Source organism: Crassostrea angulata, chromosome 4, assembly GCF_025612915.1.
Source record: "Crassostrea angulata isolate pt1a10 chromosome 4, ASM2561291v2, whole genome shotgun sequence".
In the NCBI taxonomy this organism is placed as follows: domain Eukaryota; kingdom Metazoa; phylum Mollusca; class Bivalvia; order Ostreida; family Ostreidae; genus Magallana; species Magallana angulata.
In genome coordinates, this window is record NC_069114.1 from 23,952,381 (window position 1) to 23,972,023 (window position 19,643).

Sequence of the window (19,643 nt, forward strand, 5' to 3'; positions counted from 1 at the left end):
CTAACGAGTCACGTCAAAGAAGTAATATTGGGGGGGGGGGGGGGGAGATAAACAACTAAAGAAGAAATATCAAGACTATATACAAAGTTATCGTTCGCGCTGTAGATACACAAGTGCACATGTCCTCACGTGTGGAATACAACAGAAGTTGATCTGTAGTACTCTGACTACCTTTCTTTATCTTGTTTACATCAACGACCTTATTCAAGCGTTACAGTATGGTAGCCCAAACACAGGTATACTTAATATACCCAGCAGCTGCCCCTCCTTAGCCGACGACTTGTCTTTAATTGCTGTCACTCCACTTGCGCTTCCAAAACTGTTAGACATTGCATATAGGTACGCTTGCAAATGGCGATTTACATTCAACGCATCCAAATCGTGCGTATTGCAGTTCCGTGCACAAGGAGCTATAAACTAGACACATGCAACATGTCCTGGCATCTAGGTCCAGCGATTGTATCGTGCAACCGGTCTTACAACCATCTAGGTATAATTATAAATGAAAAATGTAAACTCTCTCACCGAATACAGGAGGCTTGTAACAAGGGACGGAAGTCATATTTTGCACTATCTGACCTTGGTTCACCATTCCTAAATCCTAGAACACTGACTCATCTGTACAAAACAATTGTGCTACCATCAGTACTCTATGGGTGCGAACTCTGGAATAATTTGTCGTTTAGAGACAGAAACCAGCTGAATGCATTCCAACATTTTATTTGCAAAAACTCACTAAACTTACACAAATTAACCAGATCAGATATGTGTGAATCGTATTTCGATGTACTCCCCATATGTGCAGAAATAGACGTTCGAAAGCTGCTATTCCTAGGCCTACTTTGTCGCCTCAACCCAAAAATGTTAACAAAGAACATTTTCCTCACAAGATTATTTTCTTATTTTCACGATCTCTCGACAAACCAGTTGGGATTTATCCCTGATATTATGAGTATTCTACAATCATATGATCTTACTGATCATTTGTGGACATTTCTGGACGATGGATTTTTTCCTGAAAAACCTTCCTGGAGGAAAATTGTACGTGACAAAGTGACTGCATCACATGTTTCCCAGCGGCGAACACGTATGTCTCACGATCGTGACTTCACATTTCACAGAACTTTATATAAACTTAAATCCGTCCTCTATTTGGAAGATACCCGAAAACTACCAAGAAATCGAACTCTGCATGTTTATCTGCAAACTCTGTACTACCACTCGTTTAAATGGAGATCTATATATACATGTATTCTGTGTAATAATTCATTCTTCAACGTTTTTCAACATTCTTTATGTTCCTGTCCGTCCTCGGCGATGATTCGCGAAAACTGATGGGACGTGATCGTTACGTACACTGTTTCGATGTGCGGCTCTCTGCGGAATTGTGTTGGTTATCAGTAAACGACATATAATTCCTTGTACTGCTGGGGCGCCATACCATTCATGAATCCGACAATAAAGCATTTCGTATTCTTAATTTCAAACTAATACGAAGCGCGGCAGCAGGGGCCCGTTTCTCAAAAAGGCATACGTCCAGGCGTAAGTTTAGTCCGGACTAAATCAGGGACTAAACCTCAAAACCAGACTAAGTGCGTTTCACAAAAAGGCGGAAACTTAGTCGGGACTAAATTTGGGTTTAAATCTACGCCTGCTAATGCACCCCTGCGAATGTGTTCGGAATGTTTTCTTTATCGTTGCTAAGTATGTAATAAATCCAGAGGTGCTCGAATGAAAGTTCACGAGACTTCACCGAGATTTGTTCAGTTCCTGTGAAATTTCGAGCGGAAGTGTAAATGTTCGGATAATATTCTCAAAATACGTAAGTACTGGTTGATTTTCATATCATATTCAACTTTGATTTATGTTGAAACATCAACATATTTTAAAATGTATGTCTTATTTCACTGGAGAAGAACTAAGCAAATCCCTATTCCACAAGAAATCAAAAAGAGAAAATGGAAATGGATTGGTCATACACTAAGGAAAGGCAGATCTAACATCACCTGTCACGCCCTCCAATGGACACCACAAGGGAAGAGGAAAAGGGGAAGGCCAAGACTAACGTGGAGAAGAGTCCTTGAAAAAGAAATGGCCGAAAAAGGACACAACTGGAACACCATCCACCAACTAGCAAAGGACAGAGAGAAGTGGAGAAGAATTGTCTGTGGCCTATGCTCCACAAGGGAGTGAGAAAGGCTTAAGTCAAGTAAGTAAGTCTTATTTCACTATCTAGCAGTTTTTTAAATTAAAACGATGATATTCAGAACAGAGTTATCGTTCGTGTACAACCACGTGTAGAGTTGTTGATAATATAAACATTAGGTTGTTTAATAAAATCATAGCCATATTTGATGCTTGTTGTGTGAAATACCATGTTTTTTTTTAAAAAAAAGTAATGGGTGAATGATTTGGATAAAAACTTACTGTATCGTGCCATTTTCAATGAACATTCTGCTAGAATAGTACAGTCTGTTTCACTATTGATGTTATTCCTAGGTCAGGCGCGGATCGAAAATTAATTCTTAGGGGGGGGGGTCTCTACTACGCATGATAATTGTCGCAACAGCAGAAAAAATACTATTTTTTGTATTGTCACATTTATTTCTAGAACACATTTTATCCACCAATTAATAAAGATAAGGTTTAAAATCAATAAACCTCTAGAATTTACATTTGAATAAAAGTACATAGATTCTCTAAAATAGACTATAAACACGAGGCACGATTTTTACTGCGAAACTGAAAGGGTCAAATAAAACCACGTGGTCTATAATTATTCGCAGGGGTGTAATGGGTAGGCGTAAGACCTTAGTATGTGCACAAAAATGGCGAGTGTTTTGTTTTTGGGGCAAAATAAACAGAGAATTTTAATTTTTGGTTTGTTTTACGTGTTATTAAGGTAAACATTCACATTAATTGAAATATTTGTACATGTACGTATAACTTTAAAAAATACCTATTGTTCGATAACTGTTCCTATTTCTAAATAAATTAAGATAAATCAATTTGATAATTAATAGGCTTACCTTATTAAACGCATGAAATATACATTACTACTTGTTAATGAAATCTACTTAAGTATGATGAATTCAAGATGCGTGGGTATACCCCGGTAAATGAAATAAACACAATAATTAAAAAGATGCTATAACTCTAAATTAAATATGTATTCCCCAACAAGATAGATGTATACATAAGTGCGAATAGATTATTGTTTTTTAAATCAATACTCAGTAAGCATAGACTAGAATTTAATGTTTCTTATCAAATTTGAGCCCATGAAACGAAACTGATTTCAAAATATGAGAATACTTCTTTGAATAGGAGCAACTCAAAACGTTTACAATTGTAATTTGTCCTTGTGTGTGGTTGTAAATTCTTTATCTGTATTACTTACAACTTTACAACACGTATACATTCTCATTTTCATTTTTTTACTCTTAGTATCTTTACAAAACCGTATGAAAGCTACATGTATTTGAATGTTTATGAACTCGCATTTAGATACATGTACAATCAATTTTTGTTAAAATATTAGGATTTAATCATTCAGGGTTAAATCCATTTATCGAAGGGCCAATATGCTTATTTCAATATTCAATGGGTCTTGCCTTTAATGTACTATTATCAGTGTTCTCAGGCTCTTTTGGCCTTTCGGATATTAGTAACCTCAACCAAATCTGTGACGTCATACACAAGTTCGTCAGTCTTCTCGAAAAAATTCAAAGGGTAAGGTGTCTTTAAATTTCGCCTCACAAATCTGTATTTCGGCCCGTAATTTGTCAAGATACTAACGTTCAAGTAATTTGTGGTGATAAATATGATTGTTGAAGCGGTAATTAGGTAAACAAAATGATCCGATGACCGATTATTCTTGTCGATTTGTGGGGATGGTATAAGCTTCATCCGCGTGCAGACAGCAGCATGTCCATCGGTCTACACGTAATTTCTGGCGTATTAATGCATTTTTCTATTTCTTAACCTGATATATTTTTGTTTTGTATTTACATTCCGAGCAATTCGGCATGCCAAAAAGAAAAAATCGAGAGCCGGCCCAGCCAACGACGAGGTCCAAGAGGCAACCCAGGCACCACCATGGGGCAGTTGCTGCTCACCCCCAAGCTCAGTCAGCACCCATATCTATTGACCCAGTGGCACCAGCACAGACGACAACATCGTTGCTCTCCAGCGAGCAGTTGCAACAAGTGTCCCAAGCGGTGGCGGATATTCTAGGCCAAAATCGGACACAGCCAATGCCCATCGAGCCGCTACAGTCAGGCATGGGGACGCAACCAATGCCCATTGAGTCGCTACAGCCAAGCATGGCGGGCCTTGATCAATGTACAGGTACAGTGCCTGAAATTATTTCTGACAATTGTTTTGCCCAAACACAGAGTTACGAAAGTGATTTGGGCCATGTGGTGCCTAATAGATTAAAAATTAAAATCGCAAATGGGGAGTATGTCAATTTGGGCCTTTTAATTGCTAACTTGGATGGGGGTGACCCCAATGATGACATAAAATTATTTTCCATGAAAGAGGGTACCCTCACCTTGGCACCCATGTCAAAGGCTAAGACCATTACTGATATACAGGTGTGGACAGACGCATTTTTTATTTTCGCCTCCATATATACATCAGCACATCCCGACGCAGCTGTACAATTGTTCAAATACATGCATACAATTAGGTTGGGGGCAAGTAGAGTTAAGACATTAGGATGGCGGGATTATGATATACAATTTAGGCTGAAAAAGGAGGCTAACCCCTCCATGTCATTTGCCATTGTTGATCAAGAGCTATGGCTCTTGTACATGTACAGCACACATATAACTGGTACCCAGATACAATCACAGCAGACCCCTCTATTGAAGTGCTATGATTTCAATTATAAGGGGCAATGTAGCAAATACCAGTGCCAATACAAACATGAATGTATTTTGTGTTCACTCAATCACCCTTACATTAGGCATAAGACACCTTCAGGATCTAGTTTGAATTTTAGGTCTGGTGGTGGGCAGACAGCATGGCGGCCTCAGCTCCCAAGGAGGCCCTCAGCCCAGTGTTTTCAATAAGTTTTTGAATAGAAGGAAAAAAATTTGGAACAGCAGGCAACCTAATCTCGGCGAGGGGTCTGGGGGCCGCCCTAGGCCCCCAGCGGGTCCAGGGCAGAGCCCTGGTGGGGGGACCAGGGGGGCGAAGCCCCCCTGCCGAAAACGAAAATAATCATTTTTGAAGGTACTTTTGCTGCTTCTAAGGCCATCTAAAAGTATAAGTTTTATGAAATTTCTACTGCTAGCAACTGCTTAATTTTACCTTAAATAGTGCCATTTTAAAGACTGTTTTTTCTCTATTTACCAATATGTAAAAAAAATTCTTGAACATTTTTTTAACCAAATTACAGCTAATAAAAATATTTATGTGCTAAACTTTTATGATGAATATACTGTATATTTACTCCATTTCACATGAATCTACCTTTCAATAAAAACATCAATCAAAACTCTATTTTTTAATTTCATGTTGATGCATTACACAACTTAATTCTTAAAAGTCATCATCTGAATTCCAATCAGATTCACTTTCAAAATTGACAGTTTTGCTGTATTGCTGTGCTTCCCTGAGATTTTTTGCTATTTTTAATTGAAGTAGAGTATTTTCCAAAAGTCTGTCTTTTTCATGGTCATCATCACCACAGGTTGATCCAACATCATCAGCTTCATCTTCATCACCAACTTCAGTGCCATATGATAAGAGAGATTCCGACTCAGTCTGGACTTCTGCCTCCATATATGTTTTCATGCTGTCCTCTCCTGTAACTATAACATTTAATGAGTTTAAATCATAGTTAGGACATAAGGTCTCAGAATGTGACTAGATCTCAAGATTATCTTTTATCAATCCTACTGGAAAAAATTTACCTGAAGTCCTACTGGTAGGAAGTTTCCTCCTTTTCTTGTCAGTGATCCACTTCTCAACTGCATTAGTAACTAAACAATCACACTCCTCTGTGCACAACTCTGGGCCATTTACAGCAATATGAAGCAATCCATTTAACATATCATTTTTGAGTCTGTTTCTCAGATCAGTTTTAATGATCTTTACTTTTGAGGCACCTCTTTCTGGCCAGGCATTGGAAAGTGGCATTGTAAGTATCAATTCTACAACTTTTGTTAAAAAGGGGCACATGTAATTGTATTCATTTTTGTGCTTCATTATGTCACTCAAACACCATTCCAAGGGAGTAAGACCATCTGATGGATTGACAGGTATTTTACTCTTCTTTTGAGCAATATGAAATTTCATCAAGTTCCATTCAGCTTTTACTTCTGCAAGGGTACAACATTTTGAGAGAAACTGCTGGTGAATAATTTCAACAGAATCATCACCATATGAATTGAAGCTTTCATTGTCCTTATCAGGAATGTGGCAGGGATTGAAAATATTGAGAGCAGCTAAAATTGGAACATCAGGAAAGCGTCTTTCAATATTTTCCACTAATGCAGAAACATAGTTGTTAAGTGTCTGTCCAAGCTGGTGTTCAGTATTTTGATTTATTGTAATATCTAGTAGCTCAAGCTTTCCACCCTCACTTAATTCACATTTAGCCGACTCAATTGGACTTTTTTCACTTTTTATCTGTTTCAGTTCTTGAACTGCACTGTCTAAAGTAGGCTGAATTGAACTAAAATTCAGATAACTCTTCTGAAAAATCCTACTAATTTTTCCCAGAATTGGTAAAATTGCATGAAGAATAAAGAGCAAACCTACAAAATGGGCAGAATGCAATTTTTTTAGTAATCCATATGCTGCAGCATCGCTTTCAGAGAGATCACTTAGAGTTTGAACTAAAGGAATCAGATCTTCCATTGCAGCAGCAACTGATGCTTCAAAACTCAACCATCTGGTTTTACATGCCCGTTTCAGAATTTTTACACACTTCTGTCTTTCTGATGAGTTGAGTACAAGGCTTCTGTAACCCTCAAGGTGTTTCAAAAAACAAGCCATCTTCTTTGGAGAATAATGAAATAATTTCCAAAGCTGTAGCATGTATGTCTCTACATTACCAACACACTTGAGATTAGAATTGGTGTCAGTACATGCTAATGCCAACCGATGACATACACAATGAGTTGCAATCAGACCTTTGTTCAGCTGTTTCAGTTTAGCACTTAAGCCATCTTTTTTACCAATCATCACACTTGCACCATCTGTGCACAAACCAGTTATCTTCGCCTTATCTAGATTCATGGCTTCAAAATTTTCACAAAGTACCTTGAAAAGAGTTTCAGAATTTGCCGAGTCCGACTTTTCCAATAAATTTGCAATGAAAAGGAAATCAGTTTGAACACTCCCATGCTCTTGGTCAAAGTATTGAATGTACACAATCATCTGTTCCAGTGATGACACATCAGATAAATCATCAATCATTAATCCATAGCAGTTTGAAGATTGTAACTTTTTAATTAAATCATTTTTCAAAGTATCTGATAAAGTTAGTAAAACTTCCCTTTGCGACCCTGCTGATCTGTGACTGAAATATTTCAAATCATTCAATCCAATGTGCTCTATGAACTTCATTAGTTTGTTAATCTTAAAGTTTGCAATCATCTGATCCGCAACAAATAAATGAGAATAGAAGGCTTGGAATAAAATTTCATTTTTGACTTCTAATTTTCTATCAATATCTTTTTGAAAAACTGAGACTCTGCTTAAAGATTCACTATATTTTGCTGCTTCATGACATTTTGTTTTCAGGTGTTCCTGCAAAGCTAACTTCCTAAACCTTTTACTTGGTTCATCTGCAAATACAGCTGATCTGTTTCTCGGATTTTTAATATTATGTTTCCTACAAAGTAGACAGTAGACTCCTTGTCCCTCGACAAAAACGAAATGCCATAACCTTGTAATCCTACAGAAAGACAAGTCTTTTGAGTTCAGCCAAGCATGATCAAATTTTTCGTTTGAAGTTATAGAGCAACAGTCACTCTTGCTGCAAAGCATGTAGTGATGAATCTTGTTAGAAATATCATTTTTTTCAATGTCAGGAAAACATGACTCAATTAATTTTACATGTTCATTTTCTGAAAGACTTGTACATGTCAGAACAGTGGAAACATCACAGTTACTCTGGCTCTGACTGGGATTAGTGACATTTGTTGATGATCTTTCTGTCTGCATTAACTCATTTGGCTGGCAAATATTTTGATTTATGTCAAGATTTTCAGAGTTAGTACCTACAATTAAAAAAATAAAATCAAAAATCAGAAACGTATGAAGATCGATTTATGCAGTAAAACAATCACTGAAAATGTTTCTGCAAATTCAAGCTACAACACAGAGTCTAGGAAAATATTTTTACTTTGGGAACAAAAAAGTTAAGTTCTGAGGGAGAAAAAATTAGTACAGTACTTCGTGGTAGTCTGTTTGTTAAATGTAGCAAAAATTAATTAAACTGACTTTCCTTCGAGTTACGAAATAACAATCACGAGAAATTTCAAGTTAGGAGGAAATTCTGGTTGATCTTTACCTTGAATTTTGAAAGAATGTAGATTCGTGAAGTTAAAAGTTATGTTATGTCAAAAAAGATACACCAGTCTCTAGAAATAATATATTAAAAACTATTGTTTTACCTCGTTTGGAGACAGGAAGAAAGAAATCGTTTATTTTCCTCTTCGACATCTTCGGACATGTTGTTGACTCGATCGTTTGACATATGGTGGGAACCAGTTCACGTTGATCTGGGTCATTGACGTGTTACTATTTTGATGCCATATTTTCAAACGCATTAACGATTAGGATTTTGATATTAACTAGCTCTAGCCTAGTACCCGAGGCCTTCCGAGTGCAGAAGGCCTCGGGTACTAGGCTAATCAAGCTCCTAAGGGAGAATATCGGCAGAATTTTTTAAAGACGGAAATCTCAGCCGGAAAATTTTATTCTACAGGCGGTTAATTTTGCCGGTTGCCGGCTCTTATTGAAAACACTGGGCTCAGCCCCAAGTGCAGCCAGTCGTGCCCCTTACTCCCAGTCATTTAGACCTCAGTAACATTGCTGCTAGCCCAGTCAAAGTTTCAAAATTACGGGAATTTTTAGTTGATTATCCACTCAGTTTAGTGGCCTAAGAATTAATACAGGGATTTTCGTTTGGCTTTAAGCTTTGCTATGAGGGTCCACGAGTAGCCACTGATTGCAAAAATCTCAAATCCATGTCAGGGTTAGAATACCAAGCAGTTCAATTAGTATCACAGGAAATTACATTGGGCAGAGTAGCAGGCCCATTTGATGACCCCCCTTTGAAAGACCTAAGGTTGTCACCAGTAGGCATGGTACCAAAAAAGGGAGGCTCATATAGATTAATACACCATCTATCCCACCCCCCTGGAGCCAGTGTAAATGATTTTATAGACAAAAAGTATTGTTCAGTTAGGTATTCTTCTTTTGATGAGGCGTTAAACATGCTCTCTAAGCTAGGTCATGAAGCGCTGGTAGCACGTTTAGACATAAAAAATGCTTTTAGATTATTGCCAGTTCACAAATCTGATTTCCAGTTACTGGGGTATAGAATTCAGGGTAAAATATTTGTGGATAAGTGTTTACCTTTTGGGTTTTCTATAAGCTGCTCAAAATTTGAGAAATTCTCAACATTCTTAGAGTGGGCCCTCAAGCAGCAAGCCAAAAGCAATGATGTTGTTCACTATTTGGATGATTTTTTGGTAGCAGGTAGAAAGGGCACTCAGGATTGTGCTAACCTTATGTCAATCTTTAGTTTTATCTGTTTAGAGTTGGGGGTGCCATTGGCACATGAAAAAACCCTTGGGCCCACAACCAATTTAGTTTACTTAGGTTTAGAAATTGACACCATCAATATGTCAATCAGAATACCTGTGGAGAAATTGCAGCAACTCAAAGCACAGCTTTTGTCCTTATTAGATAAGCGTAAGGTTACATTGAAAGAGCTTCAATCTCTCACAGGTTTGCTCAACTTTTGCATTAGGGCTATCCCAGCTGGTAGGGTTTTTGTTAGAAGGCTTTACGATTCTACCTGCGGACTATCGAAACCACACCACAAGCCCAGGGTTAGCTTAGAAATGAAGGCAGACTTACAGATGTGGCTAGTGTTCTTGGATTGTTTCAATGGAATCACATCATACAAAATTATAGATTGGTCCAATGATTACGAATTTGAGTTGTTTACAGATAGTGCAGGGAATATAGAGTTAGGTTGTGGGGCAATCCTGCAAAAGCAATGGGCATTTATGCGCTGGCCAGCACAGTGGGAAGGGACAGAAGTCATTAGGGACATTACATTTCTTGAACTAGTACCAATCGCCATGGCATTTAGTATTTGGGGTACAAAACTAGCTGGCAAGAGAGTTATTCTTCATACAGACAACCAAGCCCTGGTATCAATTCTCAATACTCAAACATCCAAGTCTAGTAGAGTCATGCACTTGTTAAGGAAGTTAGTTTTGCAAGGGTTAGTGTACAATATCCAGTTCAAGGCAACACATATAATGGGTCTCGATAATACTAAAGCTGATGCTCTTTCTCGACAGCAATGGTTGCGTTTCCAGGCCAGCTTCCCAGACTCAGAGGAAGAGCCATCAGTAATTCCCCAGTCCTTTCTTCAAGTCATCTCCAACTTAGATCTCAAGAGCTCTTGAGATACTCCATGTCTGACAATACAAAGAAATTGTATGACACTGCAATCAATGCTTTCAACTCCTTTCGTAGGGCTTATTATCAAGTAGAAGAGTGGCCTCCCCATCCCAATCAGTTGGTTGATTTTGTCGCATACTTGTCTTATAAGCAGTTTTCACCTAATACAGTTAAATCATACATATCAGGGATATCATACTTCTGCAAGATCCGCAGCCTGCCTGACCCAACACAGGCGTTTGTACTTAAGAAAGTCTTGGTTGGGCTTAGTCGTAGGAATGGGCGGGTTGACGACCGAAAACCACTTTCATTCGAAATCCTATCCAGCATCATCCATTTAATGCCTACAATATGTAAATCAACCTATGAATCAACACTGTTCTCAGCCATATTCTCCACAGCATTTTTCGGGTATTTTAGAATGGGGGAGCTGGTACATAACTCGTTGCAAGACCCAGGTCATGCCATTCAATATGGGGATGTAACCTATCTCGCACACAACAATACTGTTCACATTTTTCTTAGACATTCAAAAACTGACCAGGAAGGAAAAGGTTCAAGTATATCGCTAACCCCCACACTACTGCCAATATGTCCTGTACGCATAGTTCAATCATTCATGCAGGCAAGACCCACCAACCCGGGGGCATTTTTTTGCCACCTTTCAGGAAGACCAGTCACTAGGTACCAAGTTGCATCAGTATTTAATTTAGCACTCAAAAAATTGGGGTTAGACAACCAATCATACAAACCTCATTCGTTCCGCATTGGGGCAGCGTCCGCTGCTTGTGTCTCGGGTACCAGCGCACATGATATTGCTAGCAAGGGGAGATGGAAGTCCCATTGTATGTACAGGTACATAAGAAATTAGGGCTAATGTCACCCAACACAATTAGTATTTTAAATTTTGTTTAATAACCATTTTTTAGGTCCTAGAACGATATGGATCCTTGGTTCTTCCATTGTCAAGCATGCATTTTGCTATGCTAGAAAATCCCAGTATGGTGCCAACCTAGAGCTAGATCGCCATAATGCTACCATATTTTGGCAAGGCAAAGGGGGAATGAGGGTGGAAGAGATTTGTTCAAAAGTTAGAACACTGCTTAAGGTACAAAATGCACCCCATATGTTAGTCATCCATTGTGGTGGTAACAACATCCCCGCTTCCAAAGGGGCCAAAATAGGTGATAGGCACGCTAAATCAGCCGACCTGCGTGACAAACTAAAAACCGTGATAGAAAAACTAATTCAATTACTACCTTCCACCATAATTATATGGTCCCAAATTCTCCCATTGGAGGGGGGGGTATTAATCAGCCGGCCATGGAGAGAACTAGAATGCGGGTTAATAGTTATGTGGCTACTCTTTTAATCGGGTTGGGGGGAAAGTACATCAGGTACCCTGAATTACATAAAGCCAACACAGGCATGTTTTGCAAAGATAAGGTCCACCTTTCTGGAATGGGAAATGACATGTTTTTGTACAGATTGCAACAGGCATTGCAAGCATTTTTGAATGATTCAAGCGTCAAAGTGTCACCTAGAGTTGGGCAGAATGGGCCATGGCTGCGCTATGACTAATTGTTGGGTCATAGATTATTTGTTCATAGACTATTGAAGGTCTATGGTATTGTAATTTCACACCTAGTATCATTTTGTGGTATTGTCTTGGTCATGTGATAAGATCAAGTATTTGAATTTGCCTTTATTACAATTTTTTGTGGCAAGCTATTTCATTTTCTTGTGGCATGAGTGCCATTTTGATTTTTGACAGCCCATTATTTTGTTTATAACATACAAAATTTACTCAAATTGACTTTATTCTTTATTGGGTCCAAGCTTAACGGTCGGGGGATTGCCCTACTGGTGGCGCAGCTTATGCCTTGGCATAGTCTCATGGCGTCTATTTGGCTCACCAGTAGTGCTCAACTATCTCCTATTTGACATTGTATTTGCATTTTAATCTATACTAGGTGATCAAGCAGGTGAGCATCTGTTCCCAGGGCTCACCATTCTTGCTTGTATTGTCTGGGGATGCCCAACAAGGCAATAATTGATGCCTGGCTCCCTTATTGTAAGCAGCCGTGGCCTAAATCGCCAATAAAATCATTATGAGGTTATGTTTGTATTGTTATTTTTATTACTCCTATGCATTAGGCATCTTTGATAATAGGATTTAAGGTAATGGTCCATACCCCACTAGATAAATAAAATGCGTACAGAATTTTTTCATATTTTTCAAACATGTATCTGAGGATATCTTCTCATCAAATTTTACCCTGTTGGGTGGTCCATCGGTAATATAAGAGCTAGGGTCGTTGCTAAAAATAGAACCGATTGCAGAAAATGGCGCTTTTTCATACATAGAGAATATAATTCTAAGCCTGAAATTTGAATTTCACAAAATCATTTTTTGACTTATATCCTATGTAAAATAAAGGAATTATTATTTCAAATCAAAAATTTTTATGTTACACTTGCTTATTTATCAAAAAAAGATAAATCCGCATACAAATGAGATAAAATGAAATAAATTTTCAAAGAGAATTTAAGCTCTTAAAATTTTATTTACGTACAGAATTCTCTAAAATTTTGATATTATTTAAACCTTAACGCCCTTAATCAACTGGAAATAAATTTACCCAAGGGACCGGCCTTTTCAGGATCACAATGGGCGTATTTTGGGTAAAAATCATTAAAATATATATTTTGAAAAAAGATCCGTAAAATTTAAATTGTGCATAGGTTTATTATTTCATCATTCTAAAAAAATATGTTAAAATTATTGTTAATTAGAAAACATGATTTAAACAAACTGTTGATTAATATGTATTATTTAAACCGCAAAAGATTGTATCTTTGGATATCGGTAAGTATTATGGATCGAGATCGGTATTTAGAAATTGCAGTCACACGCGTGGATAATGCTAACTACCTGATATGCCTTTAAGACAGAACCTCTATTCAACCTTTTTTTAATGGTTTTAAAGACTGTTCTTAAAATGAAATAACTTTTCTTCAGCGCATGATTTTAATTCTAAAAACATTTTTTGTTGTTGAAAATATATCTATGCTCGTTGCTAAGCGAATATAGGATAAAGATGAAATAAGTCAAATTATTTCCCCTTGTGTATTTATCTCCCTTATTTATGCACTGGAATATATATAGATCTCGGTCAGGATTTCATTTTGGATGTTTATGGACTTTCAGGGATTAATGTTCAAAGAATTGGATTAAGTTCAGCCTTGTAATGAATTGATGTTTATGCAGGACAAAAGTAAGCGGTCTATATTTTCAAAACGAGTACTCAATCGACACAACCCAGTCAAATTTTCATTTCGCTGAGTAATAGGCTAATTGATTGCAGTTTTCAGGATTTTTAATGATTTGTTTTGAATTAATTTCTAGATCAGCTTGATTTTTTTGTTTTGAAACACATGTACACCGTAGCGTTAGGTTTCGATTAGATTGGGCACGGAAAAAACGTAATAACGCGTGAATTACGTCAGACGTTGTTTTGTGACGTATGGATAATTACCTTAATCATTCAGGGTTAAATCCATTTGTTATACTTTCATGTTAAATACTGAAATCTGATTGGTTAAGACGCAGTTAATAATATTTACTATTACCCTCAGCGTTAGCAACGCACTTGGCAACGGGTAACATTAAAAATTGTTACATGCGCGAAAATTATGCGCGTACGGTTCGCTGTAGAATTCACGTTATTCCTATATAAAAGCAGTAAAATTTTCTTAAAAATTTAAAAAAAGACATTCAGTATAACAAAATAAATAGTGCCTGTTTGGGAGGATAACAGTTGAAATTGACACCCCTCGAAAACCATTGTCAACCTCCGCTTCGCGTCGGTTGACAATGGTTTTCTCGGGGTGTCTTATTCAACTGTTACCCTCCCAAACAGGCACTATTTATATATTGTCGAAGGGCCAATATGCTTATTTCAATATTCAATGGGTCTTGCCTTTAATGTACTATTATCAGTGTTCTCAGGCTCTTTTGGCCTTTCGGATATTAGTAACCTCAACCAAATCTGTGACGTCATACACAAGTTCGTCAGTCTTCTCGAAAAAATTCACCCCTCCCTCCCTCCCAAACCCGTCAATTTTTTTTTTCCCCAATGTAAATGTTTAAACGTTTGCTATACTTAGTTCCGCTGCTCTCTCGTGTTTTTCTTGTTATAATTTCAGAGAAACACTCATTGGTCCATCTGATCTTCCACCAACCCAATCGTCACGGCTGTAAACAAGTTTACCAGGAGTGGGAGCTCTCCATGTGTCTATTTGGCTCACCAGTAGTGCTCAACTATCTCCTATTTTTGACATTGTATTTGCATTTTAATCTATACTAGGTGATCAAGCAGGTGAGCATCTGTTCCCAGGGCTCACCATTCTTGCTTGTATTGTCTGGGGATGCCCAACAAGGCAATAATTGATGCCTGGCTCCCTTATTGTAAGCAGCCGTGGCCTAAATCGCCAATAAAATCATTATGAGGTTATGTTTGTATTGTTATTTTTATTACTCCTATGCATTAGGCATCTTTGATAATACTTAAAAATATGTATTAGAAACGTGCAGAGTGTGTATCAATTCTAGATCTATTGCCAAGCGTTTGTCAACTTGAAGATTCTTGAAGATTCTAAAATTTCACATGCACACCTCCTTGAATTTTCAGAAATCAAATTCATTAATCTTATTAATTCTAGGATTAAGTGATCAATTACCTTCATATTAAACATCGATTGTTATTCTTTTTAAATAGGTATGGTTTACATGTACTGTCGATGATCTTCGTGCATATGCTTATGTGTTGTTTATTTGTACTCATTTAACTGAATTGATCTTTAATTAGGCCAAAAAAAAATTATTCCTGTTTCCTGTCGCCCGACCGACCCTATCTTTTATCCTCCGACCCTAAAAGTTTTTTTTTGTGATGATGATGGTGATCGGTAACTTCGCCAGAATTTCCTCAAATAGAGAAGTGAAAGTGCCCGGTCTTCTAAATTCACAATCGTGTAAACTGACCTCACTGGCAAAATAATGATAGTAAACTAATATACAGACATTTTTACTGCATAAATTAACCTTGTGGTTATAGTATAACTTGCAACTATCTTATTTTCAGGGTTTATAAATACGGGTGATGCAACAACATACTATGCATTGGAAATTACAAAAACGATGTTTATTACTTTGAATCCTGATATATAACAGTTAGTTAATAACCTATTATTAGTTAATAACTGCAATAAATGTTAAAATTATCATAAAACTGCTGTCTATATTATCTTGAAAATTAAACAGATCCTCTACATAATAACGTACGATAGTAAGTGGGTCAAAGGGTTGGACTAATACCCCAAATACACGAAAGTACAGACACTGATTTGATATTAACATTAAGCTTAAACAAAACAGAAATATTTATCCAGAAAAGGATAAATACATTCATACACATGTAGATTAAATTTTGCAAGTAATATTAGTTTTTATTTTTAATTAAAAATTTTTTTTCCCTTGCAGGTTGTTTTCTATACATTACATGCATAATAATACATAGACCTTTGGAAATTTTGAATCATCATTAACATACTGTGCACTGTGAGCATACTTTTTTCTCATTATAACACACATTCTTAAAGTTTTTAAAAATAAAATATTTTTTAAAAATAAAATTTTTTTCCTACCTACCTACCCTATTTTTTTTGGTCAGGTGACAGGAAACGTGAATATTTTTTTTTTTGGCCTTACTTGAATTCATGATAGTTTTGTTTCACCATATTTAAGATGTATGTATATCAAGGGATTTTTTTTTTATTTCGAGGTTGTCAACTTGCAATACAAAAGCGTTGTTTTAGCAGTTTCACAACAGTGTGCATTATTTACACATTTAACTAGCGTGCAGTTGTCATACTTATAATATAAACAATTGTATAATACCCCACCCCAATGATCTAAAGCTGATAGGGTAAAAAGTAAAACTCAATTGTACTTGTTAAAACCGCTAAGATGCAAAATGTCTTATCCGGAGGGGGATAGGGGATTTTTTAGATGCCTTTTCCATTAAACTTTTAGAACCCTTTATTTATAAAACTTTCATCAAATAAGTAGGGTGTTTTTAGATGACTGCTTTTATATCTATATTTTAATCAAGATACTGTATACAGGGTTATTTTCGTCCCGTGTACCCCCCCCCCCCCCCCTTCTACACTTGCAAACAGTTTCGCTCTGTTGTGAATTCGCCCAGTTACAGTTGTTACTTTATTAGACAGTGAAGATCAACAAGTCTTAAATTCACCCGCTGACAACGAGGGTGAAATGATTGGAAATTAAACGGGGGCGAATAATTCCCTGTTTACAGTTTATATTACTTTCAACCCCCCCCCCCCCCCCCCGGAAAAAAAACAAAACAAAACAATCAATCGATTAAACCAAAAACAGGAAAGGCAGATGGGGAGACCCAGGCCACAAATGTTGATAATTCCTGCCTTGTTAATTGTTGACAATATCTTTCAAAACAATTATCATTTGAATCGCAGAAAATCAAGAATCGTTTCCATGTCATTGTCTACATTCTTTCAATATTGGAACAAAGGATGGAACTTTTCTTCCTTTTGAAGACATGGACAAGGTTCATGTAATGTTAGTTATACAGTAGATATTTTCGATTTCAGTTGGTTGCTGTTTTATTATAACTCATGGTCATATAATTTTTTTAAAAATAAAATAGTGATATGGTAAAAAAGAATCAAGCCTTATCCCAGCATCTGAAAGTGTCTAAATATCTATATGAAGCATACTTATCATTCTGCAGATGTATGCGGGCATATTTACTGTACCATGTACCAGTAGTCTATAAATATTTGAAGTTAGAACTAGACCGGAAAGTATTTCTCCCAGGCACGTGTAAACATGAGGAGTGCTTGCGCAATAGGAACGTTGTGCCTGCATGTCTTTTGAGGAAGAAAATATCGTGTTCATACACATACTTATTTCATATCTTGTAATTGGCAAATATAGATTTGCCTATATAAAGCCCGATGTTCATTCAATAGTCAGTCCAACTCCCTAGGAACTCCAAGGTGAATACTCATGTGTATAAACTCTAAGTTACTGAATAATTCAAATTTGTTATTTTTGTGATTTCTTTTTTTCGGGATTGGGTTGGGATTACTAAAGAATTATCAAATATGCAAGTCATAATGTTTGTGGTTTGGAATATTTCAAGATAATTCATACTTAAATTATTCTTCAGCCAGTCGCCATGCACTCCCTCCAGGTCCTCCTTTGTGTGTTCTGTGTCGCCGTGGGTGAGTACATTTCACATTTCCTTCCCGTGTCTAGATATTTGGTTATTGGATCATTTCTACATCGATGAGTCATTGGTATCTTCAGTAAGCTAAAGTGTGTGTCAATTTCCACGAATTTAGGTTTTCAGGCAGCCCAAGCAGCACTGGGAGGGGGAGTCTGCACCATTCCAGCAGCAGGAAGTCCAGGAGCCAGTACTGCGTGTACTTCTATCAACAATGGCTTCTGTCTCATAGACCATTTGACGATCACAGGAGCCGTCACAGGCGTAACATTCGATGGCGTGTGTGTCTGCTATGATGGATTCAGTGGAACTGTATGCGGAAGTAAGTATTGATTTTGTAAAACTTTTAATAAAAAAAATATTGAAAAGAGAGAGAGAGAGAGAGAGAGAGAAAAGGAAGCAGATTTTTCTATAATTACCCTTTCTTTTTTCAGCCGCTAACCCCACTACTACTACTACCACCACCACATCCAACAACAACGCCATCACTGCCCTGGTACTCGGGGGTCTGGGCGCCTATCTGCTGTCCCAGGGTGGACAAGGAGGATATGGAGCTGAAACAGGAGCACAGGCCGCCCAGGAAGCTCTCTATCTGCAACAAGCTGGATTCGGAATCGGCAAATAAACGGGAAAGCATACACTAACTCGTCATGATGAAAGGAAAAAACTGAAGTTAATTTACACCAAAGAATTCCCATTCGTCTCACTCAAAAAGGTCAACAGAGGTTAAACAAATATATAAATAAATAAACCAAAACATGACCAAAAAAAAAGTGTTTACAAATACTATCGTGATTACTCAAGCGTACATTCTGCTAGTGACTGTCAAATCCATTGACTGGTGCTAATGCCCGTCACATTTGAGTAAGCACAATTATTTGTTTGGGTTATATTATTGTGTCCTTTATACTTTATTCTACGAAATACTTTAACACGCCTATTGATGTACACATTTACATGCAGATATATATTGTATGATGGGGTGACTTTTATTTTTTCTTAAAACACCGGAGACTAGGGGTTGAGGGAAAGTGCGATTTTTGTATGGTACAGGAATCGGAAATAATGGGGAGGGAAAATTTGTTACTTAAAGAAAAGCATCAAACTATGCATGACTGCATGTACAACTCTTTTTTAAATTCTAGTACGATGATCCGCAGGTCTCTTGTATATCTTTTTTTACACTGTAAACATGAGTACTATTAAGATTGGTTATCTGAATTGTCGGGGTTTGGCGTCAGATCACATAAAACGACGAGATATTTTTGAAAAATGTCGAAATAAATATGATATTACTTTTCTTGTCGATACTCACAGTTCACCAGAAGTCGAACAATCTTGGGTCAATGAGTGGGGCTATAAAGCATTTTTGGGAGTTGATTTTAATCAACTCTCCTATGCAATTACTCTGACAAACCGAAAGTGAAACAGTGTTTGGACCAAAGCACAAATCATCGCCGCTGACAAGAATTAGTTCCTGAGAATAATTGATAAATTGGAAATAATGTTTGCTAAAGCATTGTTTTTCAAGGAAACATATTTATAAATACCTTGAAAATAATCAGATTTTAAATGGTACGACCAATTTAGATATTTTTTGTAGTTGTATGTATTCTTAGGCCAGAGTTCAATATAGTCTCGTTCAAC

General features: G+C 37.1%; 3 protein-coding genes across 4 annotated transcripts; 2 read left to right on the forward strand and 1 right to left on the reverse strand.

Annotated features, from left to right (window-relative positions):
* Window positions 1-3,482: 3,482 nt before the first annotated feature.
* Window positions 3,483-5,078, forward strand: LOC128182169 (uncharacterized). The gene has a single exon (XM_052850775.1). The coding sequence runs from the start codon at window positions 4,029-4,031 to the stop codon at window positions 5,076-5,078; it is 1,050 nt and encodes a 349-aa protein (XP_052706735.1). The 5' UTR covers window positions 3,483-4,028.
* On the forward strand, window positions 4,258-19,292 carry LOC128181621 (uncharacterized). 2 transcript variants are annotated; one of them, XM_052850092.1, is made up of 4 exons: window positions 4,258-4,350; window positions 17,940-17,994; window positions 18,115-18,318; window positions 18,431-19,292. In XM_052850092.1, exons 2-4 carry the CDS (start codon window positions 17,949-17,951, stop codon window positions 18,619-18,621), a joined length of 441 nt encoding a protein of 146 aa, XP_052706052.1. In that variant the 5' UTR covers window positions 4,258-4,350; window positions 17,940-17,948; the 3' UTR covers window positions 18,622-19,292. The 2 variants fall into 2 exon arrangements, with proteins under 2 accessions (XP_052706052.1, XP_052706051.1); XM_052850091.1 differs by lacking the exon at window positions 4,258-4,350 and adding an exon at window positions 11,713-11,773.
* On the reverse strand, window positions 5,404-8,829 carry LOC128181616 (zinc finger protein 862-like). Its single transcript, XM_052850086.1, has 3 exons — window positions 8,637-8,829; window positions 5,925-8,240; window positions 5,404-5,822 (listed from the first exon to the last, which is right to left on the reverse strand). The coding sequence occupies exons 1-3, from the start codon at window positions 8,683-8,685 to the stop codon at window positions 5,551-5,553; spliced, it is 2,637 nt and encodes an 878-aa protein (XP_052706046.1). The 5' UTR covers window positions 8,686-8,829; the 3' UTR covers window positions 5,404-5,550.
* Window positions 19,293-19,643: the final 351 nt, after the last annotated feature.

Coding starts and splice junctions, on each gene's coding strand:
- LOC128181616 (XM_052850086.1), bottom strand. CDS start 8,685: ATGTCGAAGAGGAAAATAAACGATTTCTTTCTTCCTGTCTCCAAACGA. Junction 8,241..8,636: donor TCTTCCTGTCTCCAAACGAG/GTAAAACAATAG, acceptor TTTTAATTGTAG/GTACTAACTCTGAAAATCTT. Junction 5,823..5,924: donor TCCTACCAGTAGGACTTCAG/GTAAATTTTTTC, acceptor TAAATGTTATAG/TTACAGGAGAGGACAGCATG.
- LOC128181621 (XM_052850091.1), top strand. CDS start 11,729: ATGAGGGTGGAAGAGATTTGTTCAAAAGTTAGAACACTGCTTAAG. Junction 17,995..18,114: donor TGTGTTCTGTGTCGCCGTGG/GTGAGTACATTT, acceptor CCACGAATTTAG/GTTTTCAGGCAGCCCAAGCA. Junction 18,319..18,430: donor CAGTGGAACTGTATGCGGAA/GTAAGTATTGAT, acceptor TTCTTTTTTCAG/CCGCTAACCCCACTACTACT.
- LOC128182169 (XM_052850775.1), top strand. CDS start 4,029: ATGCCAAAAAGAAAAAATCGAGAGCCGGCCCAGCCAACGACGAGGTCC.